This window comes from Apostichopus japonicus, chromosome 11 (genome assembly GCF_037975245.1).
Source record: "Apostichopus japonicus isolate 1M-3 chromosome 11, ASM3797524v1, whole genome shotgun sequence".
Lineage (NCBI taxonomy): Eukaryota > Metazoa > Echinodermata > Holothuroidea > Aspidochirotida > Stichopodidae > Apostichopus > Apostichopus japonicus.
The window spans coordinates 4701321-4718819 of NC_092571.1; the positions used below are offsets into that span (position 1 = coordinate 4701321).

The window sequence follows — 17499 nt, forward strand, 5'->3', positions numbered from 1 at the left end:
CTTTTATGGATATAAATTATGTACAAAGGACTGCTGATGCAATAACTATAAATAAGAAGACCAACACCATAAACAAATCTTCTGTCACTTGTAATCTAAAGCTAGAAAAGGGCCCTTGTGAACCCCCAAAAAATAGACACCATAGAACACATACTTGGTTAAAAGGAGCCCTTTTGTCCAAAAGCTCACTTTGAACTAGTGCTGATAGTGGACTCTTTCTTTTGTAGTCGATTAATCGCATAGCTCTTCTCGCGATACTCGGTTACAGTCATGACCTCATCACTGTCATTTTTTCATTGCAGAAATACAGTCAAAACAAATCTTTCTCCATGGTGCACTGTCTTTATTTGTTCTTTCATGTCTTTAATGTGTGGTGTCTAACTCATGTTAAAACATCTACCAAACAATAACTGAGAAAAACTTTCAATCTACAACATTTCTTAAAATCCTTCATAGTAAATCAAAAACTTTTGAATGAATCTACGAGGCTACTACAACTACTAGTACTAGTAAAACCAAATGTGTAAACAATGAATAGATGTAACACCTTGCAGCGGTGTGATGATTAGTAGGCAAGAGTTTTCTGTAGAAGGATGTTCAAGGCTAGGCTTTAGCCTAGCGTGATAGTAGGCACATATCTTGCAAATCGAAATTAAACTGCACCGCAATTGACACACTCGATCAGACATCTGCTAAATGTGAACCAGGCCAGTCATAAAGTAATTGTAAACATGTTTGAAGAAATGACAAATAACTTGATCAAACATTGCTAGGACTGAATGTTGCACTTAAGAACAAGAGTATTACTGACAAGGAAACCCATAAATCAAACCGGAGCAGGTGCTAGCCGATTTTTAACACAGCACAGTGCCAGTGTAGCATTGTGAGAACCTGTAATTTTGCGATATTTGCTGACAAACTGCTTTAGTGGTCTTTTTGATAGGTTAGGCTATTTTTCAAAAGCAGATTAGTTGTGGTGCTAGCTTGTAGTCAAGTAATCGCAACTTAGGTTTTGAGTGCGATTAATCAAACTTCCAAAGTGTAATCGCGACTACTGGCGATTAATCGATTACAACTATCAACACTACTCTGAACCCTGCCTTTGGAGTTAAATGAAGGTACATAATATCATTCAGATATATTCAAATATTGTAAACTTGATTATCATTTTGCAGGCACTGTTGGATATTTACCTGATGGAAAATGTACCTCAGTTCATCAAGCAATGCATTGTGGGATACATGCTCTTGGATATTGAATCTACTCTAGGAGATAATGACAGCAATCAAGTAAGGTTCAGCTATTCCTATGTGTCATCAAAGATCATTACACATTAATGAAATTTCTACATGGTTCCATAGATTGCAGTATTTAAGCATCAGGAATAACATAAGCTATGAAGAAGGAAACATTGGCAAACAAAATTAACCTTAACCTACTCTGTATGTTTAAGTTTTGGTTTTTCAATATCCATTTACTCCACATGAGGTGAACCAGGGCATTTGTTGGCCTTGTAAATAAAACCATCTGTGTGGTTTACTCATAGCCTAAATGGCTACCATTAATGGGTTGAACTTGAACAGTGTATTTACAACTGGTCTCATGGATATTAGATTACAGGAATTTCTTTATTGCAAATTACACAATATTACATTAGCGATGAATTTGTTTAGCTGAGTAGTATTCCATCTGTGATGCAGAGAAAGTAAACGAGAGCATCTTGGATGGCTCATTTGGTCAGCAAGTGATATTTTGAAAGAAAATTGTACAATTCAGTGGTTATATTTTGTTCATGTTAATGTATTAATGGTTGACATATCTTGCCACTAGTTTTAATGTTTCTCAGCTGGTTGAGCTCAGAGAATGTAGGAATAATTGTTTCATGTTTCATTTCTTACAGCTATCTGAGCACCTTCGGAAGTTTGACTCATCCTTGTCCATCCCAATTGGCCAAACAAAACTAATTCATGCCTATTGGTTATTAGATCACAGGGACTTCTCAGTGAGTATAATGACATAATAAAACTGTTGTAAGGACTGTACCATTTGTAGAAGCAATAAGTTTTGCTGGTTGATGAGTAGGTATAGATGTCAGGTAGTTTGACTCAAGGTATAAGTAGATTGGTGTTTGTGCTGAAGGCTCAGTAACCTTTGCAATCGTGCTGGTGTGTGTTTGTTTTTGTATGTGACGGCCAGATTGTAAACACGATATCTCAAGAAGCACAGGTTGAGTCAATGTCACGCTTGGTAGGTTGATGCTCCATGATGTATAGATGTGCCCTATTGTTTGTGGTTCCCATCTTCTGCATATTGATGAGTGGACGGGGCTTAAGGTAAATTTCTTAAATGGCTCATTGGTATTTGTGCATTTGATGATAGGTACATGGTCATATAATCAAGAAATTCATTCTCATTATTATTCATGAATGGGCGTGGCTAGAGTGTTATCACAGTGAAAAGCTTGTAAACACTATTTCTCAATACCAACAAGTTGAATCAATGTCATACTGGGAAGGTAGATGCCCCATGATGTGTAGATGAGCCCTATTGTTTGTGATACCCATCTCATTATTGAGTGGTCGGGCTGGACCTCCAATTTTTTAAATATCAATCTATTCAACAGTATGTCTGCTTTAGTTCATACTTGGTATGGTGAACATAGTTTGTTCAAAGTCAGTTCAGTTAAGCCTTGTGAATGGGCTCTATAAGTCTTTAACAGAACACACAGTTATCCAGGAAAGTTCAAGGAAAGTTGATGTATAGTATTGCTCTAAGCACACTCAAGTGGCCCTTATCCAGTTTCACCCTATCAGCTTCAAGGGGTCAACAGGTCATCTCAAATGGTGGCAAAGTGGCTCAAGGTGTCAAAAGGTTATCTCAATTGGTCTCAAATTGGCATTTGTTTTGTGATATATACTAGATGACTTGTACATGGTCAAAATGTTTCCCAGTGCATTAAAACAATCTCAAGGGGAGCTCTCACTCTATAACAACAGAAAGGATTTGCATTAAGGAATTGGAAAAAAAGTTTTATAGTTATATATTCTTTTTTTTTCCACCACACTTGGTATCTTTATTGGTAACATTCTTGCGCCAATTCGTACAAATTTAAAGTTTAAATTCCTTACCAGTGAATTAAATGGTTGATGCATGTTGTCAACATGGTACCTGATTCCTTTCTTTATATGTTGCAACATTAGTCAACAGATAATCCGCTTCATTTTGGTGTGCACAAATTCATGTATGGCTTACTGCACTATGAATATGTTTAGGCATCATAACCACTAGACTTTGTGTCATTCACATTTGTCTTTGAATACCAAGCTTTGGACTTGTTATTTTCCTCATTTTGTTTATTCTAAAGATATTTTTTGAAAAGGATGACTTGGTTGTCTGTTTATATGGCAACATAACCACTATATTTAGCAACCTCTCTTCAGCCTGTCTACTCTTAAAATATTCCAATGATTGTGAAGTTCCTGTTCAAGAAACTTGAGCATTATCTTGGGTGAAATTACACACCAGTATATTGTCATTGCAATATCAACCATTATGTTTTGCTTATTTCATCTGCTGGTGTGTTTTATGACAATGTTCATCATCATGTTGCATTTTCAGGAAGCCTTGAACATGTTGCTAGACCCAATGACAAATAACAATCTGTCGTCATGGCAACATGGAACCATTATTCGTTCCTTTCTTTACCACGGAGAGGGACAGAAGGCCCTGCAGTATGTCCGAGCAATCAGGCCCTCTCTTACAACACCAGATGACATCAAGCTGCATCTGACTGTGCTGTTAGCTAACGGGTGATTTAACATCTTATTATCTAAAGTCTCTCAAACATAAATACCATACATCTGACTGGATGAGATCAGAAGACTGCTAGAGACCAATAGACTGCTTGAGACATGCTCTGTGTCATCTTCATAAACACCATCTATTTAATGAGAGACATTGGTAGTTGCTAGGGCCTGTGGGCTGTTATAGCTGACCCATATTTTTAAAAGGAATTTAAAGACACACCTGTTCTCTGATGCTTTTAGTGTGTAATTTGCTGTAGTGATAGGTGTATAGCGCCACTGGATACTATGTTGTTCTGTATAAGGGAGCACTTTCTAAATGTTTGTAATGATAGTAACCATCCATAAGACAGTGGTAGACAGCAAACCCCTCTTAATTCACTTATGGTTCTATGTTGCACTAAGTAGAATGATCATGTAATATTTCTTGGTATAAAAAATTGAAGTCTATTGAATTATCATTTGTTTGTAGCCTTACTGGTGAAGCATTCAACTTCCAGAGAGACTATCACGATGAGACAACATCTGAAGAACTTTTACACCACCTGTTCCTTGGATCCCAGCAAAGTAAGTCACAGCTCTGTAAGATTATTAGTATAAAATCATTTTCAGTATAGCCATGTCAAGTACCTTAAATTCATGTAACTTTAAAGTTTTGCAGTGAATTATTCAAAAACTGTTTAAACTTGATTGTTAATATTGCAACTTTAATGACTTTATAAAAAGAAAGTATCATATGTTAAAAATGCAATGTCATTTTTCCTCTCTGGATGCTCAGCAACAACAATGGATCAGTTATTAAAACTGCCATTTCAAGATAGAGAGGAAGTCACTCTGAAGAAGTACCTTGAAGAGAGCACAGAGCCTAACTCCCAGGAGATTCTAGTGATGCATTTATTGCAGAGAGCACAATTTGTGGAGGCAACTCGACTCAACTCTAACCTCAACCAACAGATGATGATGGTAAGTCCCATTGTCTAAAGTATAATTTATTTGAGCTGTCAGTCATTGTTACTCTCAATGGAAATCAATGATGCAAAACTTTGAGTCTTGTTGCTTCTGCCAGGGTTTGAATTGATTCATCACCATTGCTCTCATTATACGTTCTGTTTGGCATGACTAGATATCACTGTATGTATCTGTTGAAAATTTCCTTACTTTCTCACATCATTATTGACTGGGTATGCTGCTCACCAAGCTTCTTTTAGTTAGTTTTCCCTCCTTAACTCCATCTAGGTGATATACACTGGTATTTTTCAATTGATACAACACCATTGCTCTCGTTATGCGTTCTGTTTGGCATGACTAGATATCACTGTATGTATCTGTTGACAATTTCCTTACTTTCTCTCATCATTATTGACTGGGTATGCTGCTCACCTGGCTTTATTTAGTTAATTTTCCCTCCTTAACTCCATATAGGTGATATACACTGGTATTTTTCATGTTGATGATATTATTATTATGAATCTTATCTCATACTAGATGGAGGCTGATGCGGCATCCAGGGAGAGAACTCTCTCTCGTAACATCATTTTAGAGAAGTGTCAAGAAGTGATGCCAGCTGTCCAGAGAAAACTGGCCTTTAGTCCAGAAGTCAAGATATCAAGATCTAGAGGGATCCGCCATGAAGGTATATCTCATTATCCCATTCCACATCCCACATTCCAATAAATCTTACCAGTTTACATTAACTGGTCTGTTTGTTAGCTTGTAAATATGTTTGCTCTCCATTTTCCTCCAGTTCTGGTAGTTTTGTCATTGGAAACTCACCAACAGTTGGTGATTTTCCATGACCATTCAGTGTTAAAATTTCTTATGAAATTAAAAAAAAAACAGCTTGTTTGCAGAGTGGCTGTAATGGAACTGTTTGAAATTGTAATGTTTTTATCGAATAATGTTGGAATGAAGGAATCCGAGTTGCAATGATGTTTTGACATGAATCTCTTGTATTTCTTAAATATTAAATGGTTTTATACTTAAGTTTTGCAATTGATTCAAGATATGTTGGCACAAAGATTCACCAATTACACAAATGTTCATGTAGTTATAACGTTGTGTTTGTACTGTATTATGTCATGCAACTTTATAGACGGTTTTGTTCAGACAACCAGACTTACCGTCAGGACAAATAAGTTTTAGTTTAAGCTTTAGTACCAATGTTGAATTGTCAGTGATCTCTGTATTACGTGGATAGTAGTATCATTGTTTCAAGACCAGTACCTTAGTACCAATGTTGAATTGTCAGTGATCTCTGTATTACGTGGATAGTAGTATCATTGTTTCAAGACCAGTACCTTAGTACCAATGTTGAATTGTCAGTGATCTCTGTATTACGTGGATAGTAGTATCATTGTTTCAAGACCAGTACCTTAGTACCAATGTTGAATTGTCAGTGATCTCTGTATTACGTGGATAGTAGTATCATTGTTTCAAGACCAGTACCTTAGTACCAATGTTGAATTGTCATGCCTGTCCTTGCCTCTCCCACACTAAAATGGCTGGGATTTGAGTAATGACAGCTTGCTATAAACAACTCTTGCATTTAAAAGGTAAACCTATTTGAAGTTCATTGTCTGTGTATGTTTGTGTTTTTTTTTTTTTCTTCCAGTTCCACCACCAAAACCCTTATCAAGCAAAATTAATCCAGCTAAGACCAAGCAGGTGATATCACATGCACTTCTAATGAATGGAGTCTTGGACAAAATAGCAGAGGCCAGGGAATGTCTGAAGGAAGAACAAACACCAACAAATAGGTGTGTTTGATATTCTTAAGTAACATTCTAGGGTATATAGGTATTGCCTATTGGGAGTGTAAATCAGAGGTAATTTATGCAACTGTAAATGATGTGATTTCATTGTTTGTGTCTTTTCCAGATTGGATATTCTGTTGATGGATGTCACATGATATACTTTCTTTCTTCATATTGGTGTATTCCATATTGTTGTAATGTCGTTGTATGCTGGTGTAATACCACTACACACTGAGTCATGTCTTTCCAAACTCATGTCATTTCATGTTGAAACCACTACATATTGGTATTTATGTTTGTTTTGATGTCGTAATGGATTGATGTTTTAAGGTAATTTCTTCAAGAAGCTTATATGTTGCTTTAAGTAAGTTTCAGTAAGTAAGAAAGTTGTTTGATTTTGTTTGAATAGTATTTCAGAATTATCATTAAGTATTTTAATTTGAATGTCATATTTGTATCCTTACAGCCCCCTCAGAGCAGAAGTGGACATGGAGCCTTTTGTGGGTATGCCAATAACACACAGTTCCAAAACAAGAAAAAGGTTTGTGTTTTTGTCTTGAAACTCATCTAAGACAGCTCTGAATCTTTACCATATAACATCTCCCCCTTACAGATCACTAGTGTTAGTAAACATACATGTGTTTATAAAAACCTTAATAAGAGATGCTTTAGTTACTCTGCTGTATTATCTTGTTGAATTGCAAATGAGAAAATTTTCTTGAACTCAAAAATTTTGCAACAAATATTGTTACTTTATGACATGAGTTTGACAATAGCTGTTAACAAACAACATTTAGCCCAGTCTAAAACACTTATTTGGCAATGTACTGAACACATCATATTTGGCAATGTACTGAACACATCATATTTGGCAATGTGCTGAACACATCATATTTGGCAATGTACTGAACACATCATATTTGGCAATGTACTGAACACATCATATTTGGCAATGTGCTGAACACATCATATTTGGCAATGTGCTGAACACATCATATTTGGCAATGTACTGAACACATCATATTTGGCAATGTACTGAACACATCATATTTGGCAATGTGCTGAGCACATCATATTTGGCAATGTACTGAACACATCATATTTGGCAATGTACTGAACACATCATATTTGGCAATGTACTGAACACATCATATTTGGCAATGTACTGAACACATCATATTTGGCAATGTTCTGAACACATCATATTTGGCAATGTTCTGAACACATCATATTTGGCAATGTACTGAACACATCATATTTGGCAATGTGCTGAACACATCATATTTGGCAATGTGCTGAACACATCATATTTGGCAATGTACTGAACACATCATATTTGGCAATGTACTGAACACATCATATTTGGCAATGTACTGAACACATCATATTTGGCAATGTACTGAACACATCATATTTGGCAATGTTCTGAACACATCATATTTGGCAATGTTCTGAACACATCATATTTGGCAATGTACTGAACACATCATATTTGGCAATGTACTGAACACATCATATTTGGCAATGTTCTGAACACATCATATTTGGCAATGTACTGAACACATCATATTTGGCAATGTACTGAACACATCATATTTGGCACATAAGGATTGGGCTTTGATGTTCATTGCAAGTTTCCTGTCTGTGTTCATGTCATTGACTTCTGTTGTACACTGCTTTGAAGTTTTAGTGATACTATCATAACCCTAAACATTGACAATGACCAACATGAATATGTTGGTTTTGGTTATTGATTCCTTGGCAAGGGCAATCATATTCTATGTAATGGTTACAGTGTTTCTCATTTATGTGTGTAAGTAATACCTTGGTTAGTAACACTATAACTCAAAACATAAATGGTGTTATAACTTCATATTTGGTGTGTTGATCACCTTAGTGAGTACAAGAACAGTCTTGTTTTCAGAGAAGGTGAAAGGTTGTTTACGGTCAACAGAGATCTCAGTCTAACCAGACAGCAGTGTGGTTTCGATGATGCTACATGAGTAATCTTATATGAATGTGACACACTAGGCTGTAGGGTATAGCCAGGATGAACAACATACTTCAAATTAGTCCAGTATAAAGCATTAAGATATAACAAACAATATACACATTGGCAGCTGATAACCGAGATGGACACTCTCCTTGTATTCAGTATACAGATTAATCTCTACCAAAGACAACGGGCTTCTTCTCAAGCCTAGACAAATATTTTTTAAAGTACTTGCTATTTGGGGACCGTGACTAAAAATATAGTCGAGAAAATGCAAAACTATGATTGCTCCATTGTACATATCTGCAATATCAATACTTTCTGTTAACAAAGGTTAGGCACTTGGGCAGATGCATGGTGCTATGTAATTGCACATTGGAAAATTATGTTTCTGGGCAGTATGAAATTTAAACTTATTCCACCAAAAGTAAGTGTTGAACAAAGTAAAACATTTTGCAAAATTATGAATAAGCAGCTTGGCCTACTGTAATGTCTCAAACAATTGAAAATAAAACATCTGAAAAAATACCTATGAAGATAGCTTGGCTTCTGTTAGGGCTCTTTTAGTATTAGGGCTTCTGTTAGGGCTCTACTAGTATACACAAGGCATATACTATACAGTAACTCGGTGTGCGCGAGTCCTACGCCTCACTACTACTTTGAACCGCTACTCTGTCGATTAGTGCGACTTCATACATTTGCCCGAGTATTTACTTTGTATTTGAACTGCAGATTGATGCGTGGAAAATAACGCTATTACTCTGTTACACTGCCTAAATCAAAGCTTTCTTTTACGCAATGAAAATCTAAGGTTGAAAGAACATCTATCTTCAACTTGCAAATGGTGTTGAGTGGAAATCTTTGCAAAACATCCTAGCAGCAAAAATAACAAACTTGTCTCAAACTCCTTAAATTGTTGTATATTTTGCAAATTATGACTGATGGCATGTAGAAAATGCCTTAAGAAATAATTTAGGAGATGTTTGGCCACATTAAGTGTATTGATATTCCGACAAGAAACAATTTTAACAATGTTTATTGTTAGTAATCTACCTGCATATACTCTACTGTACAGGGCTTGCCTGCGCATAACCAAGCCATCGTGATATTGACGGTTAATATTTTTTTTAATTGGTTGAGAAATTAAAATATGACCACAACATATTTATGAATGTCTTTAAAACACATTATGTACTTGTAAGCTCAAACCGTTCCCTCTAATGATAGTTATTTTAGATTTTAAATTATGCTTTTGCTGTATGTTTGTAAATGCTCCATGAAGGTTGTGAACAATCTCCGCACATGAAAACTTCCCGTACATAAAGCATGTGCAGAGAGCGAACCATTTTACACAGTTAATTCGCATTGAGATCAGTCATTGATAAAATTCTAACTAGGCGACAGTTAATTTTCGTAAACAGCGCTTAGCCATTTCCCCAACGTAACTATACATCCAAACCTGAAGTTTTTATTTGACCCTAAATGTCGACAATTGCGAAAAACAACAGAAAACTTCAACAACGGAAGCAAATATATAATACCGATTATTCAGTGATATCGTTCGTTCCAATAGCAAAGCTGTATGTACAAAGAGTACACCTTTTTATACACAATTTGAACACTAGTGACTCCAAATGACCTTTGACCTCCACAAAAACAATAGGCTTCTTGGACTTAACTTCTAACAACTACATATTAAATATGAGATTGTTCCAGCTTCCCTTCTTGAGATATCGTGTTTTTCAAGGTTTTCAAAATTTGACCACTAGTGACCCCAAATGACCTTTGACATACACAAAAACAATAGGCTTCTTGAACTTAACTTCTAACAACTACATATTAAATATTAGATTGTTCCAGCTTCCCTTCTTGAGATATCGTGTTTTTCAAGGTTTTCAAAATTTGACCACTAGTGACCCCAAATGACCTTTGACCTACACAAAAACAATAGGCTTCTTGAACTTAACTTCTAACAACTACTTATTAAATATTAGATTGTTCCAAGCTTCCCTTCTTGAGATATTGTGTTTACAAAGTTTTTACAATTTGACCACTAGTGACCCCAAATGACCTATGACCTCCACAAAACACAATAGGCTTAGAACTTAATGTTTCACAGCTACATACTAAATATGAGAGATTGGTCCAAGATCCCCTTCCTGAGATATCGTGTTTACAAGGTTTTCACAATTTGACCCCTGGTGACCCCAAATGACATTTGACATCAGAAAGCAATATAATTCTTCTACTCAATGTGGTACTCCTACACACCAAATAAGAGCTTTGGTCCAAGCTTCCCTTCTTGAGAAATCATGTTTACAAGCAAAGCATCACACATACACATACAATGGATGTACATGGATACAAATGGTGTACTGTTTTGTGGAGGTCAAAACTTATAAATCTGTGTACCATTCAAGTAATTTTTTATGATTAAACATGGCAGGGAGTCACTAATCCCACTGGCTTTTTGGTTTCAGATATTCTACAGCATTTGTGTACCCTGAACAGACAGAGCTTAATTCAAGTGCATGGCAACCTTCAACAGCGCCCTCACAATTCCTTAATCGTACCAGTGGATCAGTATCAAGATTGGAAATGACCAACAGTGTGAAGGCCAAGAAAAGGTACCATACTTGTATACTTGTGCTATGGTGCAAGCATTTGTGATGGTGTTATTTTATATTGGTGATACATGGCTGTGTTATGATGTGATCACAATGGTACATTCATGGTTCCATGAGATTGTTATGTTATCATAATATGAGCTAAATGTTAAATACCTAGCTATGTGATTGTGTAATTAAAGATGTTAAAAAACAATAATACATGATTGTTGCATGTTGGTTATGTTATCACATCTTGAGAATAAATCAGATTTGTAATTGTGCAATGAGGTTGTTTTTTATTGTTATTGAACACGATCATACAATTGTTCAATCTTGATATAATATTTTATTCTTCAGGTCAATGGTTGATTATTCTGGTGCTAATGCGATGTCTCTTCTCCAGACACCCATAGTGCAGAAGGTTAGTTATGACTCTAACACTGCAGGCCTGTTTTGTAGGAAACATCTAGGTCCAAAAGGTGGCTTGTACTTCAAATTAGGTTGTCCAAATGGTAAATAGGGAATAAGAAAAAATTCATCACATACCATACCATAATGTGTTAAACTAACTGCAAATCTTTAAAACCTTGTATTAAATTTGACGGATCATTGACCAGCAACAATAAAACTAAATTGCCTTAGAGACCTCAACCTCTCCCTGGCAATGTCTTAAGCTTTGTACACCAACTGAGGAAAAGCATATTTGTACAAACAAATTGTATATTGATGAAATTCTAAGCAAAGAGAAGAGAAGCATCATTCTATAAAATGTAGCACATATCAATGATAAATCAACAACAATTTTATAATATTTATGGCCTGCAAGGGATGTTGAACATAAATTAGAGGAACATTTTAAATAAATAATGGTAGAAATATTGATAGAAGTAAAATATATCCTGATAAAAATGGAAATTTTGATATAAAACAGGACGAACCTTTTGGACAAAAAGTTCAAATTCTGAAAGGAAAGGGGAAAGTTTTGACATAAAAATCTGGAAATCGTGATGCAAAATTTCCAGATTTTTTATTCAAATTCTTATGGGGGAAGTTCCCCCCCCCCTCCATCCCACTTCTTAGTATCTCACTACATCTTCCCTTTGTATTCCAAATCCAGAACAAAGTTGTGAGTAAACTGAATGCCTGTCTGTTCTCTTGTTGGTGTACTGTTGGTATACTGTTGTACTGTTGTATACTGTTGGTGTACTGCAGTGTACTGTTGGTATACTGGTGTACTGTTGGTGTACTGCAGTGTACTGTTGGTATACTGTTGTATACTGTTGGTGTACTGCAGTGTACTGTTGTATTGGTGTACTGTTGTGTACTGTTGGTATACTGGTGTACTGTTGATGTACTGTTGTATATTGGTGTACTGTTGTGTACTGTTGGTGTACTGTTGTATATTGGTGTACTGTTGTGTACTGTTGGTGTACTGTTGGTGTACTGTTGTATATTGGTGTACTGTTGTTTACTGTTGGTGTACTGTTGGTGTACTGTTGTATATTGGTGTACTGTTGTGTACTGTTGGTATACTGGTGTACTGTTGGTGTACTGTTGGTGTACTGTTGTATATTGGTGTACTGTTGTGTACTGTTGGTATACTGGTGTACTGTTGGTGTACTGCAGTGTACTGTTGGTGTACTGTTGTATACTGTTGGTGTACTGCAGTGTACTGTTGTATTGGTGTACTGTTGTGTACTGTTGGTGTACTGTTGTGTACTGTTGTATATTGGTGTACTGTTGTATATTGGTGTACTGTTGTGTACTTATTGGTGTTTCAGGCTATAATATATTAGTCCTCATTCTCATTTCCCTTTGAGAGCATTATAGGCAAGGACCAAACGTAGTGTGTTTTTGATTGTCACAATAAACATGAATTGTTTTGCCCTTTTAAATCGGTAATCCACCATCATTATCAGCCTTGACCGTTTGAAAAATTACCTATGCCATCATCGTTATAAGCTGTAGGGTTTTTATCTTGGTCTGTTTTGTAACTGATTGTGGTATTTGTTTCACTTTTTATTTTCACACCATATTTTGTGAATTGTGCTGAGATTGATGTTAATGATGGAAGTTACTACAGAAGAATAAATTACGACATCACATAAGAACATGTTACCACAGATTGAATTGATATTAACCTCAAAGCTCCACCCTTACATGCTTACATTAGAACTAAGCTTGTACTGTAAGTACTCTAGATCCAATATGGCTCCATAGTCATGATTTTAACATCATTACTCTTTGGCAAGCAGAGAGATTTAATAGCTCTCAGTATACAAATCAGTTTGACCTTCAGATGAGTTTAAACATGTGGCGGCTTCCCTATTGTTCAGTGCCCTCTGTACACCAAGATCAGATTTTGTAAGTACAATGCCAATTGTGTGAGTGCGGAAGCTTGTGGTAAATTTTTTTACCTCTAAAAGATCTGTGTAAATCAGGATCTAACCTAAACAATTAAAACAAAGTTACGAAAGTAATGCAGATTTTTGACCACTGGTTGAACTTCTATGAACTTGGCAAACAATTTTGTTCTGTTTCTGTTTTAACATGTTGCCTATACATGCTTCACTAACAGTTATGCTTCACTTCACTTGAAAGAACAGCAACATTTTGTCATTCTTGCTTTAAAATATGTAAGATGCCATGTTGTTTATGTTTGGTATATGATTTATTATTAACTGTTACAGGTAGCTTTATGTGTATCACAGTCCAGTGATCTTTCTAGTTGTCAGTATTCTGTGTCATTTGTAAATGCTGAAACAAATAAAGTAGGGAATATTTAGAACAATTGTCTTGATATCGGCTATCCGGTTAAAAGCAACCCTTCACCAGATTACAACGGCCATGGTTTTGTCATAGATTAGGAGTTCAAGTGAGGTCAAGGTTAACATGTTGCACAGCGTGGTAAAGCAGCACTGAGGGGGCTGCAGCATAACTGCAGCCTGGCTGTGAATGGCAATCATCTTTTCAGAGAGAATCTTAATTAGTTTGAACTTAATTCAGCCTTCATGCAGTAGGAGTTACAGCTTGTCTTTTTGTGTGGTGCCTTACCTATATCACAGCTGATCAAGGAGACCAATGTATCCACATTGACCTTCCCTCTCCCAACTACAGTTCATCATTATAAAGTGGTTTTGTTCAATGTACTAAATGGTCAATGCCATTAATCAAATTCCCCATACTCACATGAAACTGACATATAAATGTGTCATCTTCCAGTGTTTAATGCACAGTTAGAAAGCCTAGTGGCTTCTCAACTTTTCCAGGTCTCAGTATTTTTTGAAAGTATCACCATGACAAAGTGTGTGCTCTATCCTATACATATAATTACAAGTTACATTAAAAGTAAGTTTGAAACAGCTATACAATAGCTTTCAGTTTGCTATAAGTTTCAAGTAGAGCACATCAATTATTTTTCAGCGAACACCAAAGCGAGTTCAAGAAGAACGTGTCACAACAACCCCTCAGTCCATCTTGAGGGTCCGACAGGTGGTACGTCGCTCACCTAGTCCTGCCAAAGTAGCAGTCACAGACTCTCCCCTCCCTCCACTGGTACCTGGTAAGTCTGCTGTAGGAGATCAAGTAACATTCATGTCTGTGATCACTCTTATTAAAACAAGGCTGACCACCATGAAACACAGTCACTGCAATGAGTCATTATTGTAGACTATTTGTCTACTAGTCACACTGGTTACTTTATTTCCTCTTGTAAGAATTGAAGCATGTATGCTTATATGGCTATAACTGTTCCAGACTTGATTTCATCTAAGAATTGAAGCATGTATGCTTATGGCTATAACTGTTTCCAGACTAGATTTCATCTAAGAATTGAAGCATGTATGCTTATGGCTATAACTGTTTCCAGACTAGATTTCATCTAAGAATTGAAGCATGTATGCTTTATGGCTATAACTGTTGCTCTGTCAGAAGAATTGAAGCATGTATACTTATGGCTATACCTGTTTCCAGACTAGATTTCATCTAAGAATTGAAGCATGTATGCTTATGGCTATAACTGTTTCCAGACTAGATTTCATCTAAGAATTGAAGCATGTATGCTTTATGGCTATACCTGTTTCCAGACTAGATTTCATCTAAGAATTGAAGCATGTATGCTTTATGGCTATACCTGTTTCCAGACTAGATTTCATCTAAGAATTGAAGCATGTATGCTTTATGGCTATACCTGTTTCCAGACTAGATTTCATCTAAGAATTGAAGCATGTATGCTTTATGGCTATACCTGTTTCCAGACTAGATTTCATCTAAGAATTGAAGCATGTATGCTTTATGGCTATACCTGTTTCCAGACTAGATTTCATCTAAGAATTGAAGCATGTATGCTTTATGGCTATACCTGTTTCCAGACTAGATTTCATCTAAGAATTGAAGCATGTATGCTTATGGCTAGATTTCATCTTGCTTCTCAACTGGCGTGAATTATTTCTAAGCATTTAATTATAAATCCTATTTTGTGTTTTTTACTTTCCCAGAGTTTTCCAGTGCAGACTTTACGTTGCCCACACCACCAAGAATCAGACGCCATCTGTCCTCTAGAGGTACATACATCTTCCATTACATGCTGTAATCATCACTGCCAAGTGTTAGGTCAAATAAATCATGCTCAATTGTTTTATTTTTGTGTGTGTCTCGTCGAACAGCTTTTGAGTAGCATCTGCATACGCAATGATAGGATAGTTAAGATATTGTGTTGCAGTAATCTAATCACTAGCTAATTTGGAAAGTAGAAAGACTATTGTGATTAATGTTTTTTTGTCTTTTGTTTTGGCTTTTACAGCTGATGATATTGAGCAGAAAGTCACTGCTCCCCCCACCCCTCAGAAACAACTAAGATTCACAGATGACACCAGGGGGGCTACACCTTCTCCTGACATCCTACAAATGTAAGTTAAAGATGACTTTAATTCAGCCCATTTAACATTCTACTTTGGTTATTAACTTATGTTTAAAGGTCATGTATGCTGATCATACAGCAGTATTGACTTTCCTGCTCTCTTACATAGTTTGCACATGCCATCGAAACTAGTACAAAACTGCAAAGATTGGTGAGAATAGTATTATGAAAATATAGGATTTAATTCGTGTGTTGTACTTCCACAGCAAATCCTTGTAATAATGTTAGCACACCATGACTATTTACAATTGGAATTCTATGAAATCAATACAAGTGAAAGTCATGCCTGACTATCCCAACCAGAACTGAAATCCACCTACCCAGATGATAATCTGTTGGATATGGGATATTTAATAACAAGGATTTGGCTTTTATACTTGAAAGCAAGCAATTGTTGATATGGTTTTACTTTGTTCACTTAAAGGGAGGGTAGTTCCAGTGAACCATCTCCAGAGGAAGGAGATAAGTCTTCAGAGAAGGGAGCATATCCAGAATTTAGCACCCCACCCTTAGGATCTCCATTAAAGGAAGAAGAGAGAAGAGGGGAACCAAAGGTAATATTTGAAGATACGATGAAGGAGACCCAGAAACAGGAGAATATGGAAACTGACAAAACATCTGATATTGCAAGTACTACACCAGTTGACAGGGAAACAGCATTACATAGTCTGGAGCTAGTAGATGATGCCCAGAACAAAGAGGAGGATGGAGAATCAGGGATAAAAGAGACCAGTGACTTGGAAATAATGCAAGAAGAGGAATTCTATGATGTTGAAAACACTGAGGATCTGTTAGTGGAACAGCACTCTCAGGATCAAGGGGAGCAACCGTCTGAAGATGCAGTACCAGTGATGGAGGAGCAATCAAAGGAACTGGTGATGGAGCAATCAGAAGAGGTAGAAGGAGATAAGACATCACCAGCCGCACTGGTTGAGCAAGACTTGCCTAAAGAAGTACCTCCAGCAGAGGAAGATGAAATCGCTAATTCTGAGAGGAATGATGAAATAAGTAAAAGTGGTGATATTAACTATGAAATGCCCCATCAGGAACTGGCACCCCCATTGGCAGGTTCGGGTGATGTCACAGTGCATCCAGAGGAAAGCTTAAAGGAAGATGAAGATGAAGTTGCAATGGAAACAGATGAGAAAGAAGAAGATATGAAAGAGGATCAGGGACCAGAGGAGGAAGAAGACAGTGAAATTACATTTAATTTTGCTCTAAGGAAGGAAGAACCTGCGGTATCAGCTGAACAAGACACACAGAGGCAAGAAGAATTACAAGGTGAGTTTGACAGTTTGATCTCAATGTTTGGATTATTGTTAGAATTAAATGTTCCATTATACTTGCAGTTACCAGAATATCTTGTGTACACACATCAGAAAGACAATTCTATTCAAGTCATTACCGCAGTATTTAAACCCAT

At 36.4% G+C, this 17499-nt stretch overlaps 1 protein-coding gene across 1 annotated transcript in view; it reads left to right on the forward strand.

The window, feature by feature from the left end:
• The window catches only part of LOC139976370 (protein ELYS-like), a 165745-nt gene that overhangs the window by 138226 nt on the left and 10020 nt on the right, over positions 1–17499 (forward strand). The window contains exons 20-33 of the mRNA XM_071985064.1: positions 1176–1289; positions 1901–2002; positions 3619–3809; positions 4276–4370; positions 4582–4766; positions 5289–5436; positions 6415–6559; positions 7023–7097; positions 11030–11176; positions 11516–11579; positions 14582–14720; positions 15655–15720; positions 15960–16065; positions 16501–17357. Coding sequence (XP_071841165.1) covers positions 1176–1289; positions 1901–2002; positions 3619–3809; positions 4276–4370; positions 4582–4766; positions 5289–5436; positions 6415–6559; positions 7023–7097; positions 11030–11176; positions 11516–11579; positions 14582–14720; positions 15655–15720; positions 15960–16065; positions 16501–17357 — 2434 coding nt within the window. The remainder of the gene's footprint in view (positions 1–1175; positions 1290–1900; positions 2003–3618; positions 3810–4275; positions 4371–4581; positions 4767–5288; positions 5437–6414; positions 6560–7022; positions 7098–11029; positions 11177–11515; positions 11580–14581; positions 14721–15654; positions 15721–15959; positions 16066–16500; positions 17358–17499) is intronic.